Here is a 25,692-nt window from a genome sequence, read left to right as displayed (position 1 = left end):
TATTTAATCGCGATTAATGTCGCGACAGTCATAGTTAACTCGCGATTAAGGAATTTAATCGCACATTTTTGTCACATAAAAAAACAATTGTAATTCTCTTATCAGCATAAAAAAGTGAATGGGCTTGCTTTGTACCAATGTTTTTTTTTTTTTTTTTATTGCAAAGCATAACACGTCTTGACACAGCCACTGCAAAGTGAAACCTAAGCCGAGCACCAGTGCGGGGCTAGCAAGAAAACCATGAGTGAAATGATCTACTGTTTGAGTTAGTCTCTAATCAGAGAGATAGGTTACACAGTGACGGTAGGCTTGACATGCTTGATTATAATATAAAGTACACTATTATATTAACTTTAAGTTGTTCGTTGATAAATATTGCATTGAATCTTATCTTTACTGTTTCAGCTCACTTAACACATTGTGTACTTTTACACTTTCTGCCTGTTGATGCGTCGCGCTGTCCAATCAGAGGTGGCCAAATTTGCATATTACAGGAAGGATTTCTGGGATAGCATTGAGTTTACAGTTCAGAGGGATCTGGCTTCTTTAGACGCTGTCTTCTTAAAACTGAATAAATATTTAAAAAGAGCCAAATGAGCCAGTCTTTTGAACGGCTCTTTTCAAAGAACGGATCACAAAGATGCGGATCCCATCAAAGAGCCATAAATCCCATCTCTACTAGCGCGCCCTGCCCGCGTTGGCTCTTTGAGGGAGGACGGCAGAGGACTCTGGCTGTGCGGGGCGCGGCATTACAGTCTAGCTGCTAGCGGTTTTCTAAGCAAAGTCTCTGTTCCAAGTTCCTGGCAGTTTCAAAAGCTTATGAAAAACCTACATCATGTCACAGAGCGTTAATCTGGCAATAAAAAAATTATCGCCGTTAAAATTGAGTCAAGTTAACGCGTTAATAACGCGACATTTTTGACAGCACTAATATATATATATATATATATATATATATATATATATATATGTATGTATGTGTATATATATATATGTGTGTGTATATATATATATATATAATGTGTGTGTATGTGTATATATATATATATATATATATATATATATATATATATATATAAAAAATATGACATGACACACGCATGTGTGTGTGTGTGTGTACACACACAACAGAAACTGTACGCAAATCAAGCAGTATGTACAGATTGTGGATTGAATAGAAAAACAATGTATTGCACATGTCTTGTCTCAGACTGTGGAGATATTGGAGTTTAGTAAGTTTATTACAGTTGAAAGGAAACCTGTTGGTATGTGTGCGTATAGATCTGAAGTGCCTGCCTGATGGGAGGAGCTTAAACAAGTGTAGTGTGACATCCTTTATAATATTTTTGGCCCTTCTGGCACAGTAAGTGTTGTGTAGCAGATCCAGAGATGGCAACTCGGTGCCAACGATGTCCTGTGCTGTTTTCACAACACGCTGTAGGGCTTTTCTGGCAGCTTTGGTGCAGCTTCTGTACCAGGCGGTCATACAGTTTGTTAATATGCTTTCTATAGTGCACCTATAGAAATTGACCAGCAGCTTCTGGGGGAGGTTAACGCTCCTTAATCTCCTCAGAAAATCGTCATCGTTGTGCTTCGCCTACTACCACTGAGGTGTTATCAGTCCAGGAGAGGTCCTCCGTGATGGTCACTCCCAGAAACTTGAAGCTGAAGACTCTCTCTCCAGCCTCTGTTCTGATGGTTACTGGGCTGTGTGCTATCTTTTTGGAAGTCCTGAAGTCCACAATGATTTCTTTGGTCTTCTTGGTGTTCAAGATCAGGTTGTTTGGTGTCGCACCACGCTGCCATGTTCTGAGCTTCCTCTCTGTATGCAGCTTCATCGTTATTAGATATAAGCCCAATGACAGTCATGTCATCCACAAACTTAACAATAATGTTCGATTTATGGGTGGGTTGACAGTCGTGGGTAAAAAATGCATAGAGGAGGGGGCGCAGCACACCGCCTTGCGGCACGCCGGTACTCAGGGTGAGGATGGAAGATCTATGTCTGCCAAGCCTGACAGACTGGGGGCAATTAGTCAGAAAGTCCAGTATCCATTTCCATATGTATGGAGTTAGTCCTAATGCATACAGTTTGTCGATCGACTGGCTCGGCTAGTCAACAAACAGCATCCTAACGTAGGTGTTGGGCTTCTCCAGATGTGAAAGGGCTGCATGAAGAGCCACACAGATGGTGTCCTCAGTCGATCTGTTTGCCCGGTAGGCAAACTGGTGTTGGTTGAGATCAGCTGGGATAGAGTCTTTTGATGTGGGTGATTATCAGCCGCTCAAAGCACTTAGCAATGACGGGTAAGCTGCTTTGTGACTATTGTTAAAAGCGCTATACAAATAAACTTGACTTGACTTATTGCCTTTGTCAAACTGAACAAAGAAAGCGTTGAGCTCCTCTGCTACGTTATTATTGTTCTTGAATGGCGTGTGCTAGAGGTCTGCGCAGGACAGAATTTTCAGTCCGGCTCCTGCTCGCGCCCACATTGTGCAGTCCCGCTCCTGCAAAGAATTATGATTTTCAGTCCCGCTCCCGCCCGTGCCTGCCATATTTTGTCCCGCTCCCGCCCGCAAATCCCGCATGATGCAGACGTTCGCGTTATTTCTCACGAAAGTTCTTGTCATTGGCTTGGGGAATTAAACATGCTGAGCTGAGCTCTCCACTGACCGATCCTTCATTTATTGTAAGTTTATTGTTTAGACTCTGACATTCTGCTGACACATTCCAAGTTGAGCGCTGCATGCGCTCATGATTGACGGCTCTCGCTTTGATTGACAGCTCTCGCTTTGCGCACTCGCACTCCCACTTCCAAGTCTGTGGCGTTATGATTCCAACCGCGATTTCATTCTCCTCTCATATGAAGTGCTGCACAACCACAACCAGCTCCTCAGATTATACACTGTCTATTTCTCGCTTTAAATTGAACAATCTGTGCGATACACAGTCCTTTTTAATACTTAGGACTAATACTCTTGACTTTTTAACGGTAAATGTACCTCTTTTTAAAGCAGCACTTACTTCTGAAGCACTGTGAGCTTCACTAGAGGAGCTCTGCTCTTCTGCCATGATCGGAGATCTCAAACACGGAAGAGCGGAAAGGAATCGGAAACGTACGCGAGATTAGACCACATCCGCAAATTTAGGCATCTTAAAATGTTTTTATTAATGCCAAATAAAATATCTAGCACAAATTATATATGATAGACATAAATTAATAATGTATAAATTTTATTTTAAACGTTTTTAGTTAGCGGGACTGCAGCTCATCACCTCTCCCACCCGTGCCCGCATTGTGCACTCCCCCTCCCGTCCGCGCCCGCAATGAGCTTTCAAAATTTGTCCCGCGCCGCACTGCTTTGCGTCAGGTCCCGCGGGACTCCCGCGGGAGTGCAGGGCTCTAGCGTGTGCTGTATGTCATTTTTCTTTTCATAATCCGTGATTGATCGGATGCCTTGCCACATCCGCCGCGTATTGGAGTTATTGCCAATGTCCTCTTCAATCCGTTGTTTGTATTTGTGTTTTGCTGACCTGATGCCTCTCTTCAAATTTGCCCTGGTAGTACTGTAAGCTGAAGGATCTCCTGATTTTGAAGGCTGTGTTCCTTACCCTGAGCAGCTGTTTTACCTCACTTTTCATCCATGGTTTTTCATTTGGGTACACTTTTTGATCCTTTTGTTAAGTCACACTGTCCACACACAAGTTAATGCATGACAGCACAGATGACACGTGTGTCCAAGCCTGTCTGATGGAAGAATATATTCCAGTCTGTGTGCTCAAAGCAGTCTTGGAGCTGGGAGGTGGCAGCCTCTGACCAGACTTTAACCATCCTGCTGGTTGGTTTCACACTGTTAACAAGGGCTTTCTGTGCAGGGGACGCAACAAAGAGAGGTGGTCTGATTGTCCGAGGTACTGCTGTGTAGGCATCTTTTGTGTGTTTGTGTAAACATGATCCAAGGTGTTTTTCCCTCTGGTTTTGCACTGCACATGTTGGTAAAATCAAGGAAGTACGTTCTTGAGGTGTACTTGGTTAAAATCCCCAGCGATGATGATAACTTCGTCCGCACGCGCGTTCTGTTGTTTACTGATAACGTCTTATAACTGCTCCAGCGCTAGTTTAACATTAGTTTGTGGTGGTATGTATACTGCCGTGATGATTACTACTGTATATTCCTTGGGCAAGTAAAATTATTGTCATTTTAGCATTAATTATTCCAAATCCGGAGAGCACAACTTATCGATTGTGGTTGTTTGTGCACCAAGCATTGTTAATATTAACACAGATTCCTCCTCCTTTTTTCTTCCCGGAGTCGGACGTTCTGTCGGCATGATGGAGCGTGTGGCCTGCTCGCTCAGCTGCACTGTCCGGTATGCTGGGGTTCAGCCATATCTCCGAAAAGATCAGAAGGCAGCAGTCTTTTAACTTCCTGTTCGTAGGAATGTTCAGTCAGAGCTCGTCCATTTTATTGGCGAGTGATGTGGTGTTTGCAAGAAAAGGACTTGGGAGAGGGGTTTTGTAAGGAGCAGCTCTTAATCTAGCTAGTGTGCCTGCTCGCTCGCCCCTCTTCTGTTTCCTTTCCCTGCGTCGTCTGTGTCGTTTCCGTCCAAGGGCAGGGGTTAATGCTGGTCCCGGTGTTCTCAGGATCTCCTGCGGAATGGCCTTTGAGTTGAAATGGTGGTTTTTGCAGTTTGCGCTAATCTGTAGTAGTTCCTGGCGGCTGTAGTAAAAGTTTGCACTCATTTGTGAAGCGACAAAAATCAGTAAAAAGTCAGTATATCAACATGTACTTGGAGAAACCTTCACTAAAACAATGATTTCAATGATAATGTTTTACAAGGCACTCATAAATATAAACCTGTGACTTGAACTTGAAGACACTGTTGTCAGGACTGCTGTTAGAGAAAACTAATCAATGCCTCTCGTGCCTTGTAAAACATCATTTAAATCATTATTATAGTGAAGGTTTCTCCAAGTGCATGTTGATTTTACTGACTTTTGTCCCACACAATAAGCATGCGCTCAGTGTGGGAAATAAGGCCGTACCGGCGAACACTGACCAGTAATTTTCGCGTTTGTCCATCTATGTGTGTCAGATAACGTTATCCAGGGACAAATGTCGGCCCGGGGGCATTTTGAGTTATTGACAGATTCAGAAAGTACAGTTTCTAAGCTTTCCAATGATGCCTTCCATGTGGAGATCTGACAATATTTGAAGAATGTGTGGCCTTTTGAAAGTGCATACCTCTTAAAACAGAAAAGGGAGAAAATCGCCCTCAAAGTTTTCCATCTCAGCTACTCTGGGTGCAGGGCGGGCACATAATGCTGCTCATTTGCATGACATTTAAGGAAAGCTCTACCCCCTACTAGCTAGCACGATGCTACTTTCATGTAAACAAAGATCACCACGTCAATTTTCCTTCCATGCAAAGTATGCCCAAAACAATTCTCTCATCTCTTTATCTGTAGCCGCTTTATCCTGCTCTACAGGGTCGCAGGCAAGCTGGAGCCTATCCCAGCTGACTACGGGCGAAAGGCGGGGTACACCCTGGACAAGTCGCCAGGTCATCACAGGGCTGACACATAGACACAGACAACCATTCACACTCACATTCACACCTACGGTCAATTTAGAGTCACCAGTTAACCTAACCTGCATGTCTTTGGACTGTGGGGGAAACCGGAGCACCCGGAGGAAACCCACGCGGACACGGGGAGAACATGCAAACTCCACACAGAAAGGCCCTCGCCGGCCCCGGGGCTCGAACCTGGACCTTCTTGCTGTGAGGCGACAGCGCTAACCACTACACCACCGTGCCGCCCGCCCAAAACAATTATGAAGTACAAAAATAAGTCCTAAAGTATACTTTAATGTTTTGTGGTTGAAAAATCACTCACACCGTTAGAAAGAAAGATAGCACGATGATGACACAACTAACACAACGCTAGTTTCATGTAACCAAACCACAACACTCTCCGTTACATGCAAAAATAACCACACAGCCTTAGATTAATAAACTTACCCCATCAGAAAGAGAAATGTCGTCTTGCACACACCAATGCCTCCGATGGAACGTAGTCCTAGAACACTTCCTTTTGGTTGCGTTTTTTTTTTTTTGCTAGAAATGGTTATCTCCGATTGTAAATACTGTGTGTCTGTTTGCTTCGCGGTGTTTCAGCTCCTCTGCGCTCTGTTTAGCTTGCTCATTCCATAGTGAAATTACATGCCTGTATGCAGCTTAAGTAGCCACGAGCTCAGCCCGTATCATACAGCTGATTCGCGAAAAAAAAAAAAAAGACTTAAATCATCATGTGAATGGCCCATATGGTAATTTACCCACACCCCCCAGCAGGCTACAGTCCTGACAAAAACGAGACAATTTGCAACAAAAAATGTATGCTTTTCCAACAAAACAATCTATTATCTGAAATACTGAATGCATTCTTCAAGATCTCAACTTGCACATGATGGAAAAAAACGAAAATCACAAATTTAAAAAAAAAAAATGCTTCTTTTGCGATGATCTCGGATTTGTTTCGGCCGACATGCGTCCCTGGATTCGGTGAGGTGTCACATATTTCAAAAGCACCAGACTGGATGGCCGATAAAAAAAAAAAATAATAATTAGAATGTGTCCGTCTGCATTTCAAAAGCATCAAACCAGATGGCCCATGAAAAAATTATAAAGATATGGGTCTAATCTACTTCTAATTTTCTCCCAAATGTTACACTGGGCGAATATATTGTCATAACACGGCCTGTGAAATGGACGCCCCGCGGGAGCAACTTTAAAAGTTCATAACTCAGCCACTGATGGCCCTAGCCCCACCAAAATGTGCAGGCACCTCCCTTTCCCCGACCCCTTTCGAACCAGCCTAGGTACTGCCTGCTACAACCCCGCATCAGCCCATTATTTGCCCCCAAAACCCCTGCATGAGCACTGCTCAGGGCTTTCCACTAAGGCTCATACTAGCCAGCCATGACAAATAAGTAGCCAACTGGGGGGGGGAGTAAACACAAAATAAACTCCTGTGCATGCAGTTCCCAGGATTAAATGTATTTTCCACAGACCATTTATTTATTCACTTTACTCAAATACAAAGTAAAATGGCAGTAAATCATCTTTCTTTTCTTGCGTATTGCATCATGAGGCGTTCCTGGCTTGTAAATCTCTTATTTTCGGTGCATGACACATTCACGCAGCTGAGCATGCTATGAATGAACAATGACAACGGTCTGCAGTGGGGCTACACAATTACACACTCAGCCAACATTTCTCCATTTGTGTATGAAAATGCACTCCAACCACTCAGTTTGGTTTCATTTACAACCAACGGTGTCTTGATCCCAGCATGTAATTGAACGAGAGAAGACTGGTTTACCGGAGACAAAATAAGCGTCATCTCTGCTTCTGTTCCCTCCGATGTCGCCTCCGACGGCCCCGACACACTACTGCCTCCGCTGAGTGCGCGCGCACACCGCATGTCGGGGCCGCGGATGAGTTACTCTCCATTGATCGAGTCGGCGGGGAATTTGTGGTTATTATTAGTACAAACAGCGCGAATCACAACTTAAATGAGTGCGGTTCAGTTTGACATTATTGTCAGTCCGTTAGATAAACATTTAATTTTATTAAAATCGAAAATTAATATTTAGAGCCTGTGGGCTACAAAAATAAGTCATTAAAGTAGCCGGCTGGACTTAATTGTGTAGTCAGCTGTATGGCCGGCAGCCGGCGCTTGTGGAAAGCCTTGACTGCTTGACAAAATCTTGAATATGAGCCCTGGCTCAAGCCAGCCTTTAAAAATTCATAACTTGGCCGTCAGTGGTCCTAACCCCGCCAAAATTTACAACCCTCTCCCCGAGACCTTTTGAACCAGCCCAGGCTCAACCCGATCCAACGTCAGGAGTGAGCGCGGATCGCGGAAAGCTTTAGCATGAGCTCTTATGTAAGAGTAGTTGTATTGTTAATTACTAAATTTGTTATAGACTTATTATAAACATAGTACAAAAAAATAGTCATTGTTGGCATAATGTTTCATGAGTGGTGTGCTAGTACCTACAGTGTCCTTGCAAAAATATTCATCCCCCTTGGTGTTTGTCCTGTTTTGTCACATTAAAAGCTGGACTCAAAATGAATTTTTGGGGGGTTAGCACCATTTGATTTACACAACATGCCTACCACTTTAATGGTGCATTATTATTATTTATTTATTATTATTTTTTTAAAATATTGTGTGACAAACAATAATTAAGATGAAAAACCAGAAATCTGGAGTGTGCATAGGCCATTCCTATTTTTCATGTTGAAATCTGTTTGCCGGATTATGGGAAACTGGGTGCAGTCTGCTGCATTTTTGTCACACCTCTTGTACGGAATTATGCTTGAGAATTTTGTTTGAGTTGTTAAGAGTAGTGAAAAGGTGATAATATATAGAGACTGAGGAAAAACGCACACATTTTCACCCCCATAAGAATGATTTTCAGTTGATGTAAAGCGCAGTCATGTTTTATCCTTTTTAAATTGTAGCATGGGTGGCACGGTGGTGTAGTGGTTAGCGCTGTCGCCTCACAGTAAGGCTACGTTTACATTAGACTGTATCTGTCTCGTTTTCTTCGCGGATGCACTGTCCGTTTACATTAAACCGCCTGGAAACGCCGGGAAACGGGAATCCGCCAGCGTCCACGTATTCAGTCCAGATCATGTCTGGTCCGGTGCTGTGTAAACATTGAGAATACGCGGATACGCTGTGCTGAGCTCTAGCTGGCGTCTCATTGGACAACGTCACTGTGACATCCACCTTCCTGATTCGCTGGCGTTGGTCATGTGACGCGACTGCTGAAAAACGGCGCGGACTTCCGCCTTGTATCACCTTTCATTAAAGAGTATAAAAGTATGAAAATACTGCAAATACTGATGCAAATACTGCCCATTGTGTAGTTATGATTGTCTTTAGGCTTGCCATCCTTCCACTTGCAAGTGGTAAGTGATATGCGCTGGGATCACACACACAGCGGCTCAGTCCCGAATCACAGCTTGTTCACTTCACTCGCGCGCTGTGTGAGCTGCGCAGGGCCGGAGTGCACACCCTCCAGAGGGCACTCGCTGTTCAGGGCGGAGTGATTTGGAGCGCAGGATGCCTGCGGAGCTGAGCGTATCCGTGTATTGGTGTTGCTGTGTGCACGCTAATCGTGTATTGGCATTGCTGTGTGCACACTAATCGTTTTAAAAACGTTAATCTGATGATCCGCTGATACGGTCTAATGTAAACGTGGGCTCAGAAGGTCCGGGTTCGAACCCCGTGGCCGGCGAGGGCCTTTCTGTGTGGAGTTTGCATGTTCTCCCCGTGTCTGCGTGAGTTTCCCCCACAGTCCAAAGACTTGCAGGTTAGGTTAACTGGTGACTCTAAATTGACCGTAGGTGTGAATGGTTGTCTGTGTCTATGTGTCAGCCCTGTGATGACCTGGCGACTTGTCCAGGGTGTACCCCGCCTTTCGCCCATAGTCAGCTGGGATAGGCTCCAGCTTGCCTGCGACCCTGTAGAACAGGATAAAGCGGCTACAGATAATGAGATGAAATTGTAGCATGAGAGTTAAACCATAATGACTATATACCATGCCATAGTGATCATATTTCTTTGATATAACAAAAATGAAAAAGAACAAAAATAAAAAGGGTGCGATTGAGCAGTTACAAAAATTCTTAAACAAGTTATTCTGTACGTGAGCTTCTCCACGTGTGCATAATGGACATGCAGTGACGTTTTGTAAATGCTTAATATTTACTTGGTGTTATAACTGACGTGCGAAATGTTACGATCATGCTGCTTTACCGGTAAAGTCATCATGATTTTGGTTTCAGTGAAATTGTACAGCACTCTGTACTGAGATGGGGGAAACTTCCACAGGATTAAAAGTAGTAAATGTGTACAACAATGTGTGGGAAATCATGACGAAGTTTGTAATTTAAATCATTGTTGAGTGTCAACTCTCCCCTACATCGTTATTTAGAGCAAAACCATCGTGAAGCTTAAAATTCAGCGTCATTTCCTGACATTGGTAGTTCGATGTTTTTGTAATAGTTTCATGAGTGTACATCTACAAGTTATTTCTAAACTGATCCTTGAGCGGCAGAGCAGAGCTGTGAGAAAAGTGATAAAGTCCTGAAACTTGCACTAAGCAAAGGGGGTTTTTTTAGTCGATGGAACCTCTTGTGTGTGTTGACCGCAATATGGCAGGGTTTGTTAACATGTGACCAAATTCTCAGGAGTGTACAAATATGGCTTTTGGTTTGGGAGTTTTACATCATGCGGTGTATATTCATCTCATTATCTCTAGCTGCTTTATCCTGTTCTACAGGGTCGCAGGCAAGCTGGAGCCTATCCCAGCTGACTACGGGCGAAAGGCGGGGTACACCCTGGACAAGTCAGCAGGTCATCACAGGGCTGACACATAGACACAGACAACCATTCACACTCACATTCACACCTACGGTCAATTTAGAGTCACCAGTTAACCTAACCTGCATGTCTTTGGACTGTGGGGGAAACCGGAGCACCCGGAGGAAACCCACGCGGACACGGGGAGAACATGCAAACTCCACACAGAAAGGCCCTCGCCGGCCACGGGGCTCGAACCCAGGACCTTCTTGCTGTGAGGCGACAGCGCTAACCACTACACCACCGTGCCGCCCCGCGGTGTGGTGTATATTATTCCATGTTAATAAAATTATCACAAACTACTGATGGGTTACAAAACTAATTGTATTGTTGTAGTGAGGTTATAGTCTAGTTACAGTAAAATAGTAATGAAAGAATAGAGATGTGAATTAAGTCACTTATAAAGAGTGTAAGCATCTGTTCAGAGTTGAGATCACTGCTGCTGAGTTTTATAAAGGACTGCGACGCTTTCTGATTTTTACACTCAATCTCTTCTGCCATTGTGATTTGCCAAGATGTAAGTATCGGTATTAGTCAAAAATTTGGCGAGAGTGAGTGACATGAGGTTTTTTTTTTTTCGGTGTCCCCACATCACAGCAGGCAAATTAGTGTTTTGGCAAGTACAGTATTAGACAAAAGGTTTGGGTACACTTTGTAATTCAGTGTTTTTTCTTTATTTTTATTAATTAAAAGACACTTCATGTCTTAAAGTAATCATGGATGCCTTTTCTCTTTACTTAGTTGAATGGTTCTTGACATAATTTGGATTACTACAGTTGTAGAATAGGGATATTTGCTGTATTTTTTTATAACTTACTGTTTGATCTCAAATGCATTAAGAAGGCAAGAAATTGCACTAATGAACTTTTGATGCGTCACATCTGTTAACTGAAAAGCATTCTATTCTACCTCATGAAGCTGGTTAAGATGATGCCAATAGTGTGCAAAACGCTGGCTACTTTGAAGAATTTAAAATCTGAAACACATATATATTTTTTTAACACTCCCTCCCCCCCCCCCCCCCCCCCCGACCATATAATTTCATTTATGTTTCATGTTATTTCATAGTTTTGATGTCTTCAATGTTGTTCTACAATGTAGAAGACAGTCAAAATACAGAAAAACCTATTTAAAGAGTAGGTGTGTCCAAACTTTTGATTGGTTCTGTACATGAATGTTTTAAGGACCTGACATTGTGCATGTTTGCTCTGAGGCATGTTTTACTGAAAGCGTACTGCCATCCTGTTTCAGAACTTGAGCTTGTAGCTCTGTGGTTTTGGTTAGCCACAGTTTTATGCACTCGGTTGTGGGGATAAACTTATGGTTTACCAAATCTGGTAAATCTCCTAACAGGCCTGTAGAGTGTGTGGATTAAAAAATAAGCATGTGTATATATACGTGTGTGTATATAATATAGTGCTTGAAAGTTTGGGAACCCTTTAGAATTTTCTATATTTCTGCATAAATATGACCTAAAACATGATAAGATTTTTATACAAGTCCTGAAAGTAGATAAAGAGAACCCAGTTAAACAAATGAGACAAAAATATTATACTTGGTCATTTATTTATTGAGGAAAATGATCCAATATTACATATCTGTGAGTGGCAAAAGTACGTGAACCTCTAGGATTAGCAGTTAATTTGAAGGTGAAATTCAAGTCAGGTGTTTTCAATCAATGGGATGACAATCAGGTGTGAGTGGACACCCTGTTTTATTTAAAGAACAGGGATCTATCAAAGTCTGATCTTCACAACACGTTTGTGGAAGTGTATCATGGCACGAACAAAGGAGATTTCTGAGGACCTCAGAAAAAGCGTTGCTGATGCTCATCAGGCTGAAAAAGGTTGCAAAACCATCTCTAAAGAGTTTGGACTCCACCAATCCACAGTCAGACAGATTGTGTACAAATGGAGGAAATTCAAGACCATTGTTACCCTCCCCAGGAGTGGTCGACCAACAAAGATCACTCCAAGAGCAAGGCGTGTAATAGTCGGTGAGGTCACAAAGGACCCCAGGGGAACTTCTAAGCAACTGAAGGCCTCTCTCACATTGGCTAATGTTAAATGTTCATGAGTCCACCATCAGGAGAACACTGAACAACAATGGTGTGCATGGCAGGGTTGCAAGGAGAAAGCCACTGCTCTCCAAACAGAACATTGTTGCTTGTCTGCAGTTTGCGAAAGATCACATGGACAAGCCAGAAGGCTATTGGAAAAATGTTTTGTGGACGGACGAGACCAAAATAGAACTTTTTGGTTTAAATGAGAAGCATTGTTTGGAGAAAGGAAAACACTGCATTTCAGCATAAGAACCTTATCCCATCTGTGAAACATAGTGGTGGTAGTATCATGGTTTGGGCCTGTTTTGCTGCATCTGGGCCAGGATGGCTTCCCATCATTGATGGAACAATGAATTCTGAATTATACCAGCGAATTCTAAAGGAAAATGGCAGGACATCTGTCCATGAACTGAATCTCAAGAGAAGGTGGGTCCTGCAGCAAGACAACGACCCTAAGCACACAAGTTGTTCTACCAAAGAATTGTTAAAGAAGAATAAAGTTAACGTTTTGGAATGGCCAAGTCAAAGTCCTGACCTTAATCCAATCGAAATGTTGTGGAAAGACCTGAAGCGAGCAGTTCATGTGAGGAAACCCACCAACATCCCAGAGTTGAAGCTGTTCAACTCTGGAATGGGCTAAAACTCCTCCCAAGCCGGTGTGCAGGACTGATCAACAGTTACCGGAAACGTTTAGTTGCAGTTATTGCTGCACAAGGGGGTCACACCAGATACTGAAAGCAAAGGTTCCCATACTTTTGCCACTCACAGATATGTAATATTGGATCATTTTACTCAATAAATAAATGACCAAGTATAATATTTTTGTCTCCTTTGTTTAACTGGGTTCTCTTTATCTTTAGGACTTGTGTGAAAATCTTATGTTTTAGGTCATATTTATGCAGAAATATAGAAAATTCTAAAGGGTTCACAAACTTTCAAGCACCACTGTGTGTGTAGTCCAAGCATATGGTGTCACCTGTGACTACACTGTAAGCTTAAACTCGCACGGTATATGTGCCATAGATTCATGTGGTATGTGCCACTGAGAAGTCAAACATTTAAGTTTATTCAGGGTCTGTTCGTATGAGGTGTAATCATTTCGTTGAAAGGTTTGTTCACTGACACACTATCTTAACCCATTACATTCTTTAAGGCTTAAAGCCACAACACTCGTTTTGCTCGTTCTCTGACTGTTTCACCCACATTCAGGCCACATATACCACCACTGGAAAATACTACAGACCGATACCTGCTCAAGTTGTCTGTGAAGAGTTTATATGAGTCACCTCAGAGACATGTTTCACTCTGTCTGGAAAGATTTGCTTCAGACTGGGCCTACATGTCTGTCTGACACCAGCGCACCAACCCAACATGTGACGGGTAGTTGAGATTGTGTAGAAAATCTTTCATGCAGTATGCAAAGTATTGTCTGCTTCCACTGGTTTGGTTAAATTTGAATATTTTTCTCCCTGAAGACTTTTTTTTTTTTAAACTGAAAGCACATGAGCAAAATTTTTCCTCGGCAGTATTCACCAATGTTGACCAAAAGTGGTGTCATCTGCTGGCGTGTCATTTTAGCATAAGTGTCACTCTGGCTGCCTGAAAATGACACTCGTGGGGTTTTTTTTTTTTTTTTTTGCACCTCTCTTGCTGTCGGGTAAAGTTGTTGCTTTTGCATGGCCGTTCTGAGACCACAGCTCAGCTATCTTCATTACCATATGCGAAACCACTTCCTATCAGGCTGAGATACTCACTGAGCTGGAATCAAAGCTGACTTTGTACTTTGCTGTTTTGCATGCATATGTTTAAACATAAGACAGAGATTTAGCAACACAGTGTGGATTAAATATAGCAGTAGATTAGCTGGACAAATGAGGAGTGTGACTGCAGCATAAAGCTTCTCTTTTCTAAATGTTTTTAAAAAGAACCATTGCATCCACACATTCTTGCAATAAACAGGGCCATAATCTGTAGCATATTGGGATGGCTCTTAAAGGTGTTGCGTGTTTCTATGACAGCAGAGCTTCAGAGCAACGTTGCTTTACACTGGGTTTTTCCCCATATCTAAATAAACTTATCAAAAAGTACCAGGGCTGGTGCCAGGTAAAGCAAGATTAAAGCCTTTCTCAGAAATATTATTTTAACCTAACAACTGACGAGGCAATAGACAGGAAATAAACAAATAAAAACGTGGGATTCTCCAGTCTTGCCACAAATGCATCATTGCAGATTTCAAGACTACATCTGTTCTGTTTTGATGCATCCCTTAAAACATTAGCAAAATGTTAAGTTCTGTATAAACGATGGCTCCCATTTAGTTTTCCTTAGCTATCCATCTTCCTCAGTAACCCCTCCTTTTATAACCCCTGTTATGTAAATCTGTTCAATAATATTCTAGCTGTTTATTGGTGCCAAGAAGCTTTCTACTGCTGAACTTTCCACTGACGGAACACATTAGGGCTAATTTGACATTTGACGGTAGACTTGTTTGGGTTATTAACTTTGAGAATGGGGAGTTGAGATTGCCACTGCTGTAACGAAATTAAAAAAAAAAAAGAGAGAGAAAATCACAGAGCTCCTTGCTATGACTCGCCACACCCGACTGTGAGAACTGCTTTAGAGAATTTATCATCTGACCAGATCTTGCATAAATTATCAGATAAGTAACGAGAGGAGTTTTTATACATGGGAGTAGTTCTGCTTGTTGTGCATATTGCCTTTCACTCTGCAAAACTACAATGTGATACCATGATACTGCAATTGGTTTTGAAGTAGGATATAAAAATTATAATTGTTGTTGTTGAAGAAAAATCTGATACTGGTCCAGACCATCCATGGAAACCAAAGCAGATCTCATTGATTTGATTGGTCATAATGAGGTCGACTGAGAACCAAGATGTGATGAGAGAACAAACATGCAGCCAGATGTTGGGATGAAACTGTATTATGGCACTTATGACCCGAGGTCACTGCACTGGATTATCATGGGCCTAAAAAAAATTGACGCTTACAGCAGTTTGTTTCCAACTGGCTTTGTTGAACATACTACTTCATTAAAGCTCTTCACAGAAATGTAGATAGCCATCCTGGGGGGAAAGAAACAAACATGGAAACTGTATTCGAGAGCTTGCTTACCAGTGCACTGCTTTAGGTGGATTTATTCCTCTTGGATGCTCTCTTGTTTTACATACTTGAACTGCATCTACATTTACAGGTGCATCTGCTAGTTAATGTTGCGATTCTTGTATTCGTGTGCATTCACATGTATTAATTTGGCATTAATTTATCTGAAATGGCATACACTCTGAACTGAAATGACACAGTTCACATGTTTGGGATTAAGGGGTTTGCTCTTGGGCTCCATGGTGGCTCTCTAGTGGTCCTGGGGTTGGAATTCACAATCCTACAGCCTGAACTGCTGAATCACTATTTAAAGTAAAAACATTGTCAAGAATCTTGGGATCGTTTGTTCATTAATTAAAAAAAAGAAAGTTTATACCAACTTTTTTGAAAATTATTTTTCAGCCTTTCTGTTTGGCATAATTATAGAAAGAGTTGTCGGTTATTCCCTGTTGCCGATTCCCAATATACATAAATAATTCAATTAAAATTTGATTTTAAGTCTATAGTGTAAAAAAAAAAAATTATCACCACTGTTCCCCTTTTTGGTTGATAAGTAAGGAATAAACCACCACAGGGTGTGCTGTTATATAAAAATAATCAATGACAGACTGGCATGATGAGGCCAGACGCTAAAGAGAATTACCGTTAACATCCTGAAGTTGGCTGATTTTACAATAACGGCATGTCCCAAATTGTTGTATTCCTCATATACCTCAGCAACGGGTTCTTATTTATTAAAGAACAACTTTTTATTTTTAAAAATTAGCTTCAGTTAATGTTGTGGGATGTCCAGGAAGCGAGTTAGTTCCTGTTATCACGTACATTATAGCAGCTATAAACAGTCTCTCCTTCACCATTATTTTTTGAATTGAATTTATTTTTATTTCGAACATGTATAAAAAAAAAAGTATGTAACTATTTGTACATACAAAAAGAAAACGAGAAATTTAAAAAAATAAATAAAATAACATAAAGAGCTAAGACATTACAAAACACCGCACATTGTTCGAAAAAGGAGTGGGAAGAAGTACGATACTTTTTTAATTTTCCACCCCTTTTTAACTACCCCGAAATCCAAACTACATTAATACATCTATAAAAATATATACCATATATACACTTCATGAATATCTATATAAATATATAATTACAAAAGTAAATATATACTACATATTGAAAATAAGGGCGGCACGGTGGTGTAGTGGTTAGCACTGTCGCCTCACAGCAAGAAGGTCCGGGTTCGAGCCCCATGGCCGGCGAGAGCCTTTCTGTGCGGAGTTTGCATGTTCTCCCCGTGTCCGCGTGGGTTTCCTCCGGGTGCTCCGGTTTCCCCCACAGTCCAAAGACATGCAGGTTAGGTTAACTGGTGACTCTAAATTGACTGTAGGTGTGAATGTGAGTGTGAATGGTTGTCTGTGTCTATGTGTCAGCCCTGTGATGACCTGGCGACTTGTCCAGGGTGTACCCCGCCTTTCGCCCGTAGTCAGCTGGGATAGGCTCCAGCTTGCCTGCGACCCTGTAGAAGGATAAAGCGGCTAGAGATAATGAGATGAGATGAATATTTAACTAGTAGTTACTGCCCGTGAACCTGATTTCCTTTGAATGGTACCTTTTGTATAACGGGGTAACAACTGAAAATCTCGGGGGACTCGGGGAAGGGATTCCCTGCCGAGGCTGCATGCAATGTGTTAACGTGAGCATGTGACCTATGGGAAATGAGTAGTGTGTTGGATTAGCACTAATCCCATGTTTTGGAAAATTGAAAATCTTGTCTTGGGGCCCCTCTGGGGTGTCACCAATCCATGTGTAAAGTGTGGAGTATGCTCGTCCAGGCATGTCGATTTACATAGGTGAACAGACAGAGACGGCCTTCCTTTAGTAGTATAGATGTCTCTCTTTTGAAGATAAAAAGACAAAAAAAAAATATAGCTCGTTGTCTTGTAGCTGGCAGAACTTTTGCCGTAGAATATCTATTATTTTTTTTTTTTTTATAAACCTATTTTTAAAAAAAAAGTAGTGATGCTGACACTTCACTAATAGGAAGTGTAGGTAAACTATTTTAGAACACAGTGCTGTTGAATTCTCTAATGATTGGTCAAAATGTGTTGATCAAGGTGTTTCTCTATCTTTCGCTTCCGTAGCTTTGTCATTGTTGACTATCATGCTTCACTGTATTACTGGTTTGTTTGGGATTGTGTGAGATCTGTGCACTTGGTCTCGTTTCAACTTAACTGTAAAGGAGCTGTGGACATGAGTGATGGCAAACCTGTAGAATTTCACAAACTCTGGCTGTCACTTCCATTTGAATAGTGCAGTGAGTTGCGTTAGTTCATATACTCTTCCTTTGTCTTCATTAGTACACATGGCCACAGGCCGGTGAGCTATTGCCATCACGCGGCGTTCATTTGGCCACAATTCACAAAAATTGCTGCTCCTCCCTGAGTTTTCACTGGATTTTGATTCTGATTTGATTTTGTTTGGAAGATCAAATTGTTCTCATGAAGAGCAGCTCATTATAAATGAGTCTGGTTACTCATGGTACGGTATGGCTGTGTGAGCTCCTGCAACACTGACACTCTGGTTTTCATGTCCAACACCCCATCGTAGCTACGTACTCTACACAAGGAATAACATTCCTCTAGTTTTACTTCTATGCCATCAGACATATTGGGCTGTTTAGTTGCTGGTTGCAAAATAAGCTTACTCAATGGGAAGACCTGGCTAATCGATGTTTTTCACGATTCCATGTAATGAATATGAAAGTATAAGTAGAAAATATAAGTAGGGGTGTGTGTGTGTGTGTGTGTGTTGCCTTTAAAACTGCTCATTCCAGTGACCAACACAAAGCCATTTCTTTCTCACGAGCACTTCAGGAGGAAAGGAGTGATGGCTGTAAGTACGGATGTTTAATTATTTGTGCATTTATGATGCTGCAGTACTCGCGAGCTCTAATTTCTGCTTTAGTTTTAACATATAACCCGAACGCTTTGAAATGGAACTATTTATGCTTCCGCATTCGTAACACTGAATTGTGAACGGTCTGTCATGCTGGATTACTGAAATGGGTACTGAGATTATTGAAATGGGTTACTGAGCCCAGCATTGATATGATGACACTCTGCATCCTGCTATTATTTTATAAAGCAGACTTTCTTGTTGGTGTGATTTGAGTGTGAACAAAATGTGTGATTTTTCCAATCACAGCGGTGAGACCACAACGATGGTAAAAAGACGTCTCGCAGGTAAACCCGTCCTCAAAGTTAACTTTTAATATCCTATAATTCAGGATCTTTTGAGGTTAAAGGGACGGAACTCATGTCCAATACTTTCTTGGACTTTATGTGCATTTCTGTTCTGAAATTCACAGTAACAATGTAGTGACCTCACAAAAACCCTATTTGGCCCGCATCAGGTTGAAACTCCAATAATCGCCACAATTGTTTTCTAGTTTTAATGTTTTTAACAATGGCCTCCAAAGGTTGTGTTTTTAGGGGTGCTTAAGCAAGGAAGCCATTATTTAGAGCCGTTTGACATCCCTGGCCACAGCTTGCCACCTGCTGACTTTACGCAGCTGAGTGTAAGGAAGTCTACTAACTGCCTTTTCCTTATCATTGGCACCTGGGGGGTTGGGGGAGACAAACCTCAAGAAAAACACAGATTCCTCCAACACTGCTGCTTCAGATCCCTCATCATCTCCAGCCTATCAGATGCCTGCTAGCGCTGCCTCTAGTTCAGACCGCAGGAATTGAAAATACCAGTCACTACTGAAGGGGTGTGTGTGTGTGGTGTAGCTCTGCTCGATCTCACTCCTGTACCTCAACCCTTTTGTGTTCCTCTTCCCCTTTTTTTTTTTTTACCCGGTCCCTTTCTCTCCTTTTTCTGTGTGACAGAAAATTTGCTGGATGAATCAAGTTTTTGCATCCTTCCACGTTGTTTGTGAGATTTTGCAGATGTGTGGAATATAAACAGCACGTGTGGCAGTTTAACACCATAGCGAGGCGTTTCCCCAAGGCATCAGGAGCGAAGTAAACAGCTCAGCGTGTCCTCAGCATGATGCAGTAATGTCATGCTAGCTGAGCTTCACTCTTCCTGCTTCTGCACTCTTACATCGTTCACAAGTCAACATGCCACAGATTTTCACCTTTAGAGATGATGAGATGAGATTTTTCGTAAAACTTGTGCAGCTTCTCATAAAACGACGCAATCTACTCTGCAAATGAAACTCAAGATTAGAAAGCTGTGATCTGAAATCATTTGGCACACAAAGGAGGCCTCAAATTGTTGCGTGTTAAATGTGGATAGATTTTGGTGATTTGGTTTACAGGGACTTGAACTCTTTACCCCTTAAAGCAGTTGCTACAGCCACCCTTGTACAACTATATGTACTGTATATACTGTTCACCCTTAGAACATATTTACAAGAAAAAAAGTCTAAATAATAATAATAATGCATTTTATTTATAAGCGCCTTTCAAGGTACCCAAGGACACTGAACAGTAAAAAAACAAACAATAAAAAGCAAAACAATAGAATAACAATAATAATAAAATAATAAGAAATCAATAATAATAATAACGTTATTAAAAATCAAAGAGAAAAGGCCAAGCTAAAGAGATGTTTTTAGCTGTTTTTTGAAAGAGGACAGTGTTGAGCATTGGCGCAACGCTAGTGGCAGGGCATTCCACAGCTTGGGGCCATTTACACTGAAAGCCCGGTCACCCATAGAGCAGAGCCGAGAGTAAGGGACTGCTAATAGGTGGACATCTGTGGAGCGAAGATTTAGAGGTAACTGATATGGAGATTTGATAAATAGGGAGGGGCCAGGTTATGTAGGGATTTGTAGACAAGTAAGATAATTTTTTACTGGATGCGGTATTTAACTGGGAGCCAGTGCAGGCTGTATAGAATAGGAGTGATATGATCCCAGGGCCTGGTGTGAGTGAGTACCCTAGCAGCTGAGTTTTGGACATATTGCAGCCTATTTAGTCGCTTGGCTGGGATGCCATCGAGCAGGGCATTGCAGTAGTCCAAGACAAGGTTTTGTTCATATCAGCTTTCTTCATTATGTTGAAACCATCATGACATGAGACATACATTTTTAAAAGAGGGCATGAGACAGAATACAAAAATCACTCAGTTATGTTTCAGCATTCACCAACTCACAGGTAGTGTCTGAAAGGTGAGTAATACCTGTGTGAAAAGCAATCTTCACATTTTACATGAAGAATTCATGTCAAATGGTGTACAATAAATGATGACTGCAACTTTACAAAGATGCTTTATATAACGTTGTTCAATTATCTTTTCAAAATTCATACATTTTATCATAAATATTCACCTGGGATACCTGCAAAGGGTAAAATACGTATGTAGAGGCAAATTCAGAGTCCTCAAATGTCGTCATTATGGTGCATACACGCCGGCGTCATGTGTAGTCATTATAGGATATACACAGGGTTGTCATTAAGGGGTAAAGAGTTAATGATGATGGGGTTTGTTTGTTTAAGTTAAAACATTAGTGATTTTGTGAAATGAGCTATCCAAAAAAAGTTTATTTCTGTAGTTAATGAGAAGGTAAATAGCAAAAGCTAAATATTACAGTTAGTAAAAATTAATATTTTTGTTTTAGATTTCAGAACTGATCATTTAGAAACCTTATCTTCATTTTGTCCACTATTGAAGCTGTAAAACCATGAGCTGGCCTAGTGGTTAGCGTATCCGCCTCTCCACCGGGAGTTCTGCTTGCAGTTGGGTCATACCAAAGACCATCATAAAAATGGTACCTACTGTCATCTGGCGAGGCATGCCACAATACAGATGCGAGTAGGGAGTCCAACTCTCGCTGTTACCGGAGGATTAGTCCCTACTGTAACCCTAGCTGTGTAAATAGACAAGAGGCCAAGGGCTATAGAAACTAAGATCGGTGCTGCCCAATGTGCCTCGTGGCATCGGAAGGACTTTGATTTGATTAAGCTATAAAAGAGCTTACATCATTGATTGATTGATTGATTGCTTTATTCCGAACAGTAAAGAAGATATAAAACAAACAAAAAAACCCAAAAAATAAAAAATGTAATCATCAAAACATCGTCATAAACAGAATAGCGTAGCCACAAGGCAATCATCCCTAATAAATCATAATAACGCATGCTAACTTATTTGAGGCAGTGATTGAAACGCTACTCTTTAAGCATTTTAGACAATAGCATGAAAGTTTGGACATTCTTCTTGAGAAGAGCATGTTGTATGTTGTAACTGATGTTCCTTGTGTAGTGGCTGAATCGATGTTTTTGTTTTTTCTTTGAATCCACCCTCAGAAGGAAGAAGGAAGAGTACAGGGACAGCTGAACAACACGGACTCTAGCCAGTACATCCAAGACCTCAAAGATCAGATAGCGGAGCTCAAGCATGAGGTGAGGTGCAGGTTGCTTTCAGCAAGCACAATGCAAATATGAAAAGGCAGCAGCAGGGTGTTTTTTTTTTTTTTTTTTTTTAAACCTGTATAGATTTAATATGGGGAACTAACCAAACAATCTAAGATGCATAAACATTTTGGCTGTAAAATCACTGTGGAATGTAAGGTGTATTACTTGGTAAACTGCTGCTTCTTTTTTTTTTTTTCATCAACTGTTTGTGTTTTTGCTCTGCCAGCTTCTTGTGTGGTTTTGCTTTTTATTTTTTCCTAGGCTTTGTGTACACTTTGAACAAATTTGAGAGCTCCTCTAGCACTGATGTTTAGAAGTGTTAACTACGCCCTGCAAAATGCTGTTTCCTGCACTATGGCAGTTAAATTTGCCCGCACACGCCCCACTCTTCAATTCTAGGGTTTATTTGTACTTTTTTTTTTTTTTTTGCGTTTTGGCCACAAGAACTGCTTCTGGAACTGTTCCAGTCCTTATACGTGGTTTAAAATGATTGAGTGTAGTTCAGGTGTTTGAACTTGTTCACATGCTTTTCAAACTGAAAAGTTGAACAGCCATTCTGTGGCAAAGATTATACCAAGGCATTTATAATTCCTTCTCTTCAGATGTCTCAAATGGGAGCCTGGCATTTGGTGCTCCAAGTGGTTTAATTTATTAACTTATTTATCGTGGTCATGTTCATTCAGAATAAATACACAGTAGCCTTAAACCTAGGGTCATCACACGGAGTATAAAATGATTTGTTTTTTCGGAGAGCTTTCTATTCCTCAACTTTCCACCAACAGGACCTATTGGGTCTATTTTAAAGGCTGCTTATTTTTTGAGTTATTGAGGTTTGGATTAAACCAATTAACTTTAAGGGAGGGCGGCACGGTGGTGTAGTGGTTAGCGCTGTCGCCTCACAGCAAGAAGGTCCGGGTTCGAGCCCCGTGGCTGGCGAGGGCCTTTCTGTGCGGAGTTTGCATGTTCTCCCCGTGTCCGCGTGGGTTTCCTCCGGGTGCTCCGGTTTCCCCCACAGTCCAAAGACATGCAGGTTAGGTTAACTGGTGACTCTAAATTGACCGTAGGTGTGAATGTGAGTGTGAATGGTTGTCTGTGTCTATGTGTCAGCCCTGTGATGACCTGGCGACTTGTCCAGGGTGTACCCCGCCTTTCGCCCGTAGTCAGCTGGGATAGGCTCCAGCTTGCCTGCGACCCTGTAGAAGGATAAAGTGGCTAGAGATAATGAGATGAGAACTTTAAGGGAACGATCAAATAGGCTAATAATCATAACTCAAAAATGCAGTATTTCCAGCTGTCTAACAAAATGCAAAAATCACAGACCCTATTTTGAGAACCTTTTATTTATTTATTTATTTATTTATTTACTTTTTTTAATTTTAATTTCCCCCTACTTTCTCCCCAGTTTTGTTACCTACCAATTCCTACCATCACATGCATTCTCTTATTCTGTGTTCACACTAATACCGGTACGAAAGTGGTATAACTGTACCGATACAAAGTATACCGGTACAGTTTAGTGCATCTGTCCACACTAGCGAGAAATGTTTGCGGTTTTCTTTCACGGTAGTTGAAATGCGCGTGCGCGAAATGTTTCCGTGGTTACCGAGTAACTTCCTTCCTGCAGATGAAACAACGTGTGTGTGCTTTTTGTTGTCAATGTACAGTCTGTATTTCTGGTGGTCATTTATTCAGTCGAATCGTATGAAACGCGCGAGGCAGTTGAGAAAGAAACAAACGAATCTCCGTTCTTCACTATTTTATTCAGCGAAGACATCGATTGGTGTGTGTGACTTTGCGCATGCGCATTATACAGTGGGGCAAAAAAGTATTTAGTCAGCCACCAATTGTGCAAGTTCTCCCACTTAAAAAGATGAGAGGCCTGTAATTTTCATCATAGGTACACTTCAACTATGAGAGACAGAATGGGGGAAAGAATCCAGGAAATCGCATTGTAGGATTTTTAATGAATTAATTGGTAAATTCCTCTGTAAAATAAGTATTTGGTCACCTACAAACAAGCAAGATTTCTGGCTCTCACAGACCTGTAACAACTTCTTTAAGAGGCTCCTCTGTCCTCCACTCGTTACCTGTATTAATGGCACCTGTTTGAACTCGTTATCAGTATAAAAGACACCTGTCCACAACCTCAAACAGTCACACTCCAAACTCCACTATGGCCAAGACCAAAGAGCTGTCAAAGGATACCAGAAACAAAATTGTAGACCTGCACCAGGCTGGGAAGACTGAATCTGCAATAGGTAAGCAGCTTGGTGTGAAGAAATCAACTGTGGGAGCAATTATTAGAAAATGGAAGACATACAAGACCACTGATAAACTCCCTCGATCTGGGGCTCCACGCAAGATCTCACCCCGTGGGGTCAAAATGATCACAAGAACAGTGAGCAAAAATCCCAGAACCACACGGGGGGACCTAGTGAATGACCTGCAGAGAGCTGGGACCAAAGTAACAAAGGCTACCATCAGTAACACACTACGCCGCCAGGGACTCAAATCCTGCAGTGCCAGACGTGTCCCCCTACTTAAGCCAGTACATGTCCAGGCCCGTCTGAAGTTTGCTAGAGAGCATTTGGATGATCCAGAAGAGGATTGGGAGAATGTCATATGGTCAGATGAAACCAAAATAGAACTTTTTGGTAAAAACTCAACTTGTCGTGTTTGGAGGAGAAAGAATGCTGAGTTGCATCCAAAGAACACCATACCTACTGTGAAGCATGGGGGTGGAAACATCATGCTTTGGGGCTGTTTTTCTGCAAAGGGACCAGGACGACTGATCCATGTAAAGGGAAGAATGAATGGGGCCATGTATCGTGAGATTTTGAGTGAAAACCTCCTTCCATCAGCAAGGGCATTGAAGATGAAATGTGGCTGGGTCTTTCAGCATGACAATGATCCCAAACACACCGCCCAGGCAACAAAGGAGTGGCTTCGTAAGAAGCATTTCAAGGTCCTGGAGTGGCCTAGCCAGTCTCCAGATCTCAACCCCATAGAAAATCTTTGGAGGGAGTTGAAAGTCCGTGTTGCCCAGTGACAGCCCCAAAACATCACTGCTCTAGAGGAGATCTGCATGGAGGAATGGGCCAAAATACCAGCAACAGTGTGTGAAAACCTTGTGAAGACTTACAGAAAATGTTTGACCTCTGTCATTGCCAACAAAGGGTATATAACAAAGTATTGAGATGAACTTTTGTTATTGACCAAATACTTATTTTCCACAATAATTTGCAAATAAATTCTTTAAAAATCAGACAATGTGATTTTCTAGATTTTTTTTTCTCATTCTGTCTCTCATAGTTGAAGTGTACCCATGATGAAAATTATAGGCCTCTCTCATCTTTGTAAGTGGGAGAACGTGCACAATTGGTGACTGACTAAATACTTTTTTGCCCCACTGTATTTGTATCGATACAGAGCCGCTTCATCTGTCCACGCTACAGCGAAGCGCTACAGTACTGATACTGTAACCGGTATGAAACCCATACATTTGTGGGTTTCATACCGATACAGTTATACTGCTACAGTACCGGTATAATTGCTAGTGTGGACAGGTGTTGCGGTACGAAAGTAGTTTCATATCAGTACAAAATCCCTAGTGTGGACAGGGTATTAGAGATGTGAAGTC

At 41.7% G+C, this 25,692-nt stretch overlaps 1 protein-coding gene across 6 annotated transcripts in view; it reads left to right on the top strand.

Moving 5' to 3' along the window:
• evi5b (ecotropic viral integration site 5b) overlaps positions 1-25,692 on the top strand; it is a 183,098-nt gene that overhangs the window by 138,484 nt on the left and 18,922 nt on the right. For all 6 annotated transcript variants that reach the window (XM_060919831.1, XM_060919827.1, XM_060919826.1 and 3 more), the window contains one exon: positions 21,945-22,040. In XM_060919831.1, the coding sequence (XP_060775814.1) occupies positions 21,945-22,040 (96 nt within the window). The remainder of the gene's footprint in view (positions 1-21,944; positions 22,041-25,692) is intronic.

This window comes from Neoarius graeffei, chromosome 4 (assembly GCF_027579695.1).
Source record: "Neoarius graeffei isolate fNeoGra1 chromosome 4, fNeoGra1.pri, whole genome shotgun sequence".
Taxonomy (NCBI): Eukaryota; Metazoa; Chordata; class Actinopteri; order Siluriformes; family Ariidae; genus Neoarius; species Neoarius graeffei.
The sequence above is the reverse complement of the archived record's forward strand: the minus strand, read 5'-3'. Positions and strand labels throughout refer to the sequence as shown.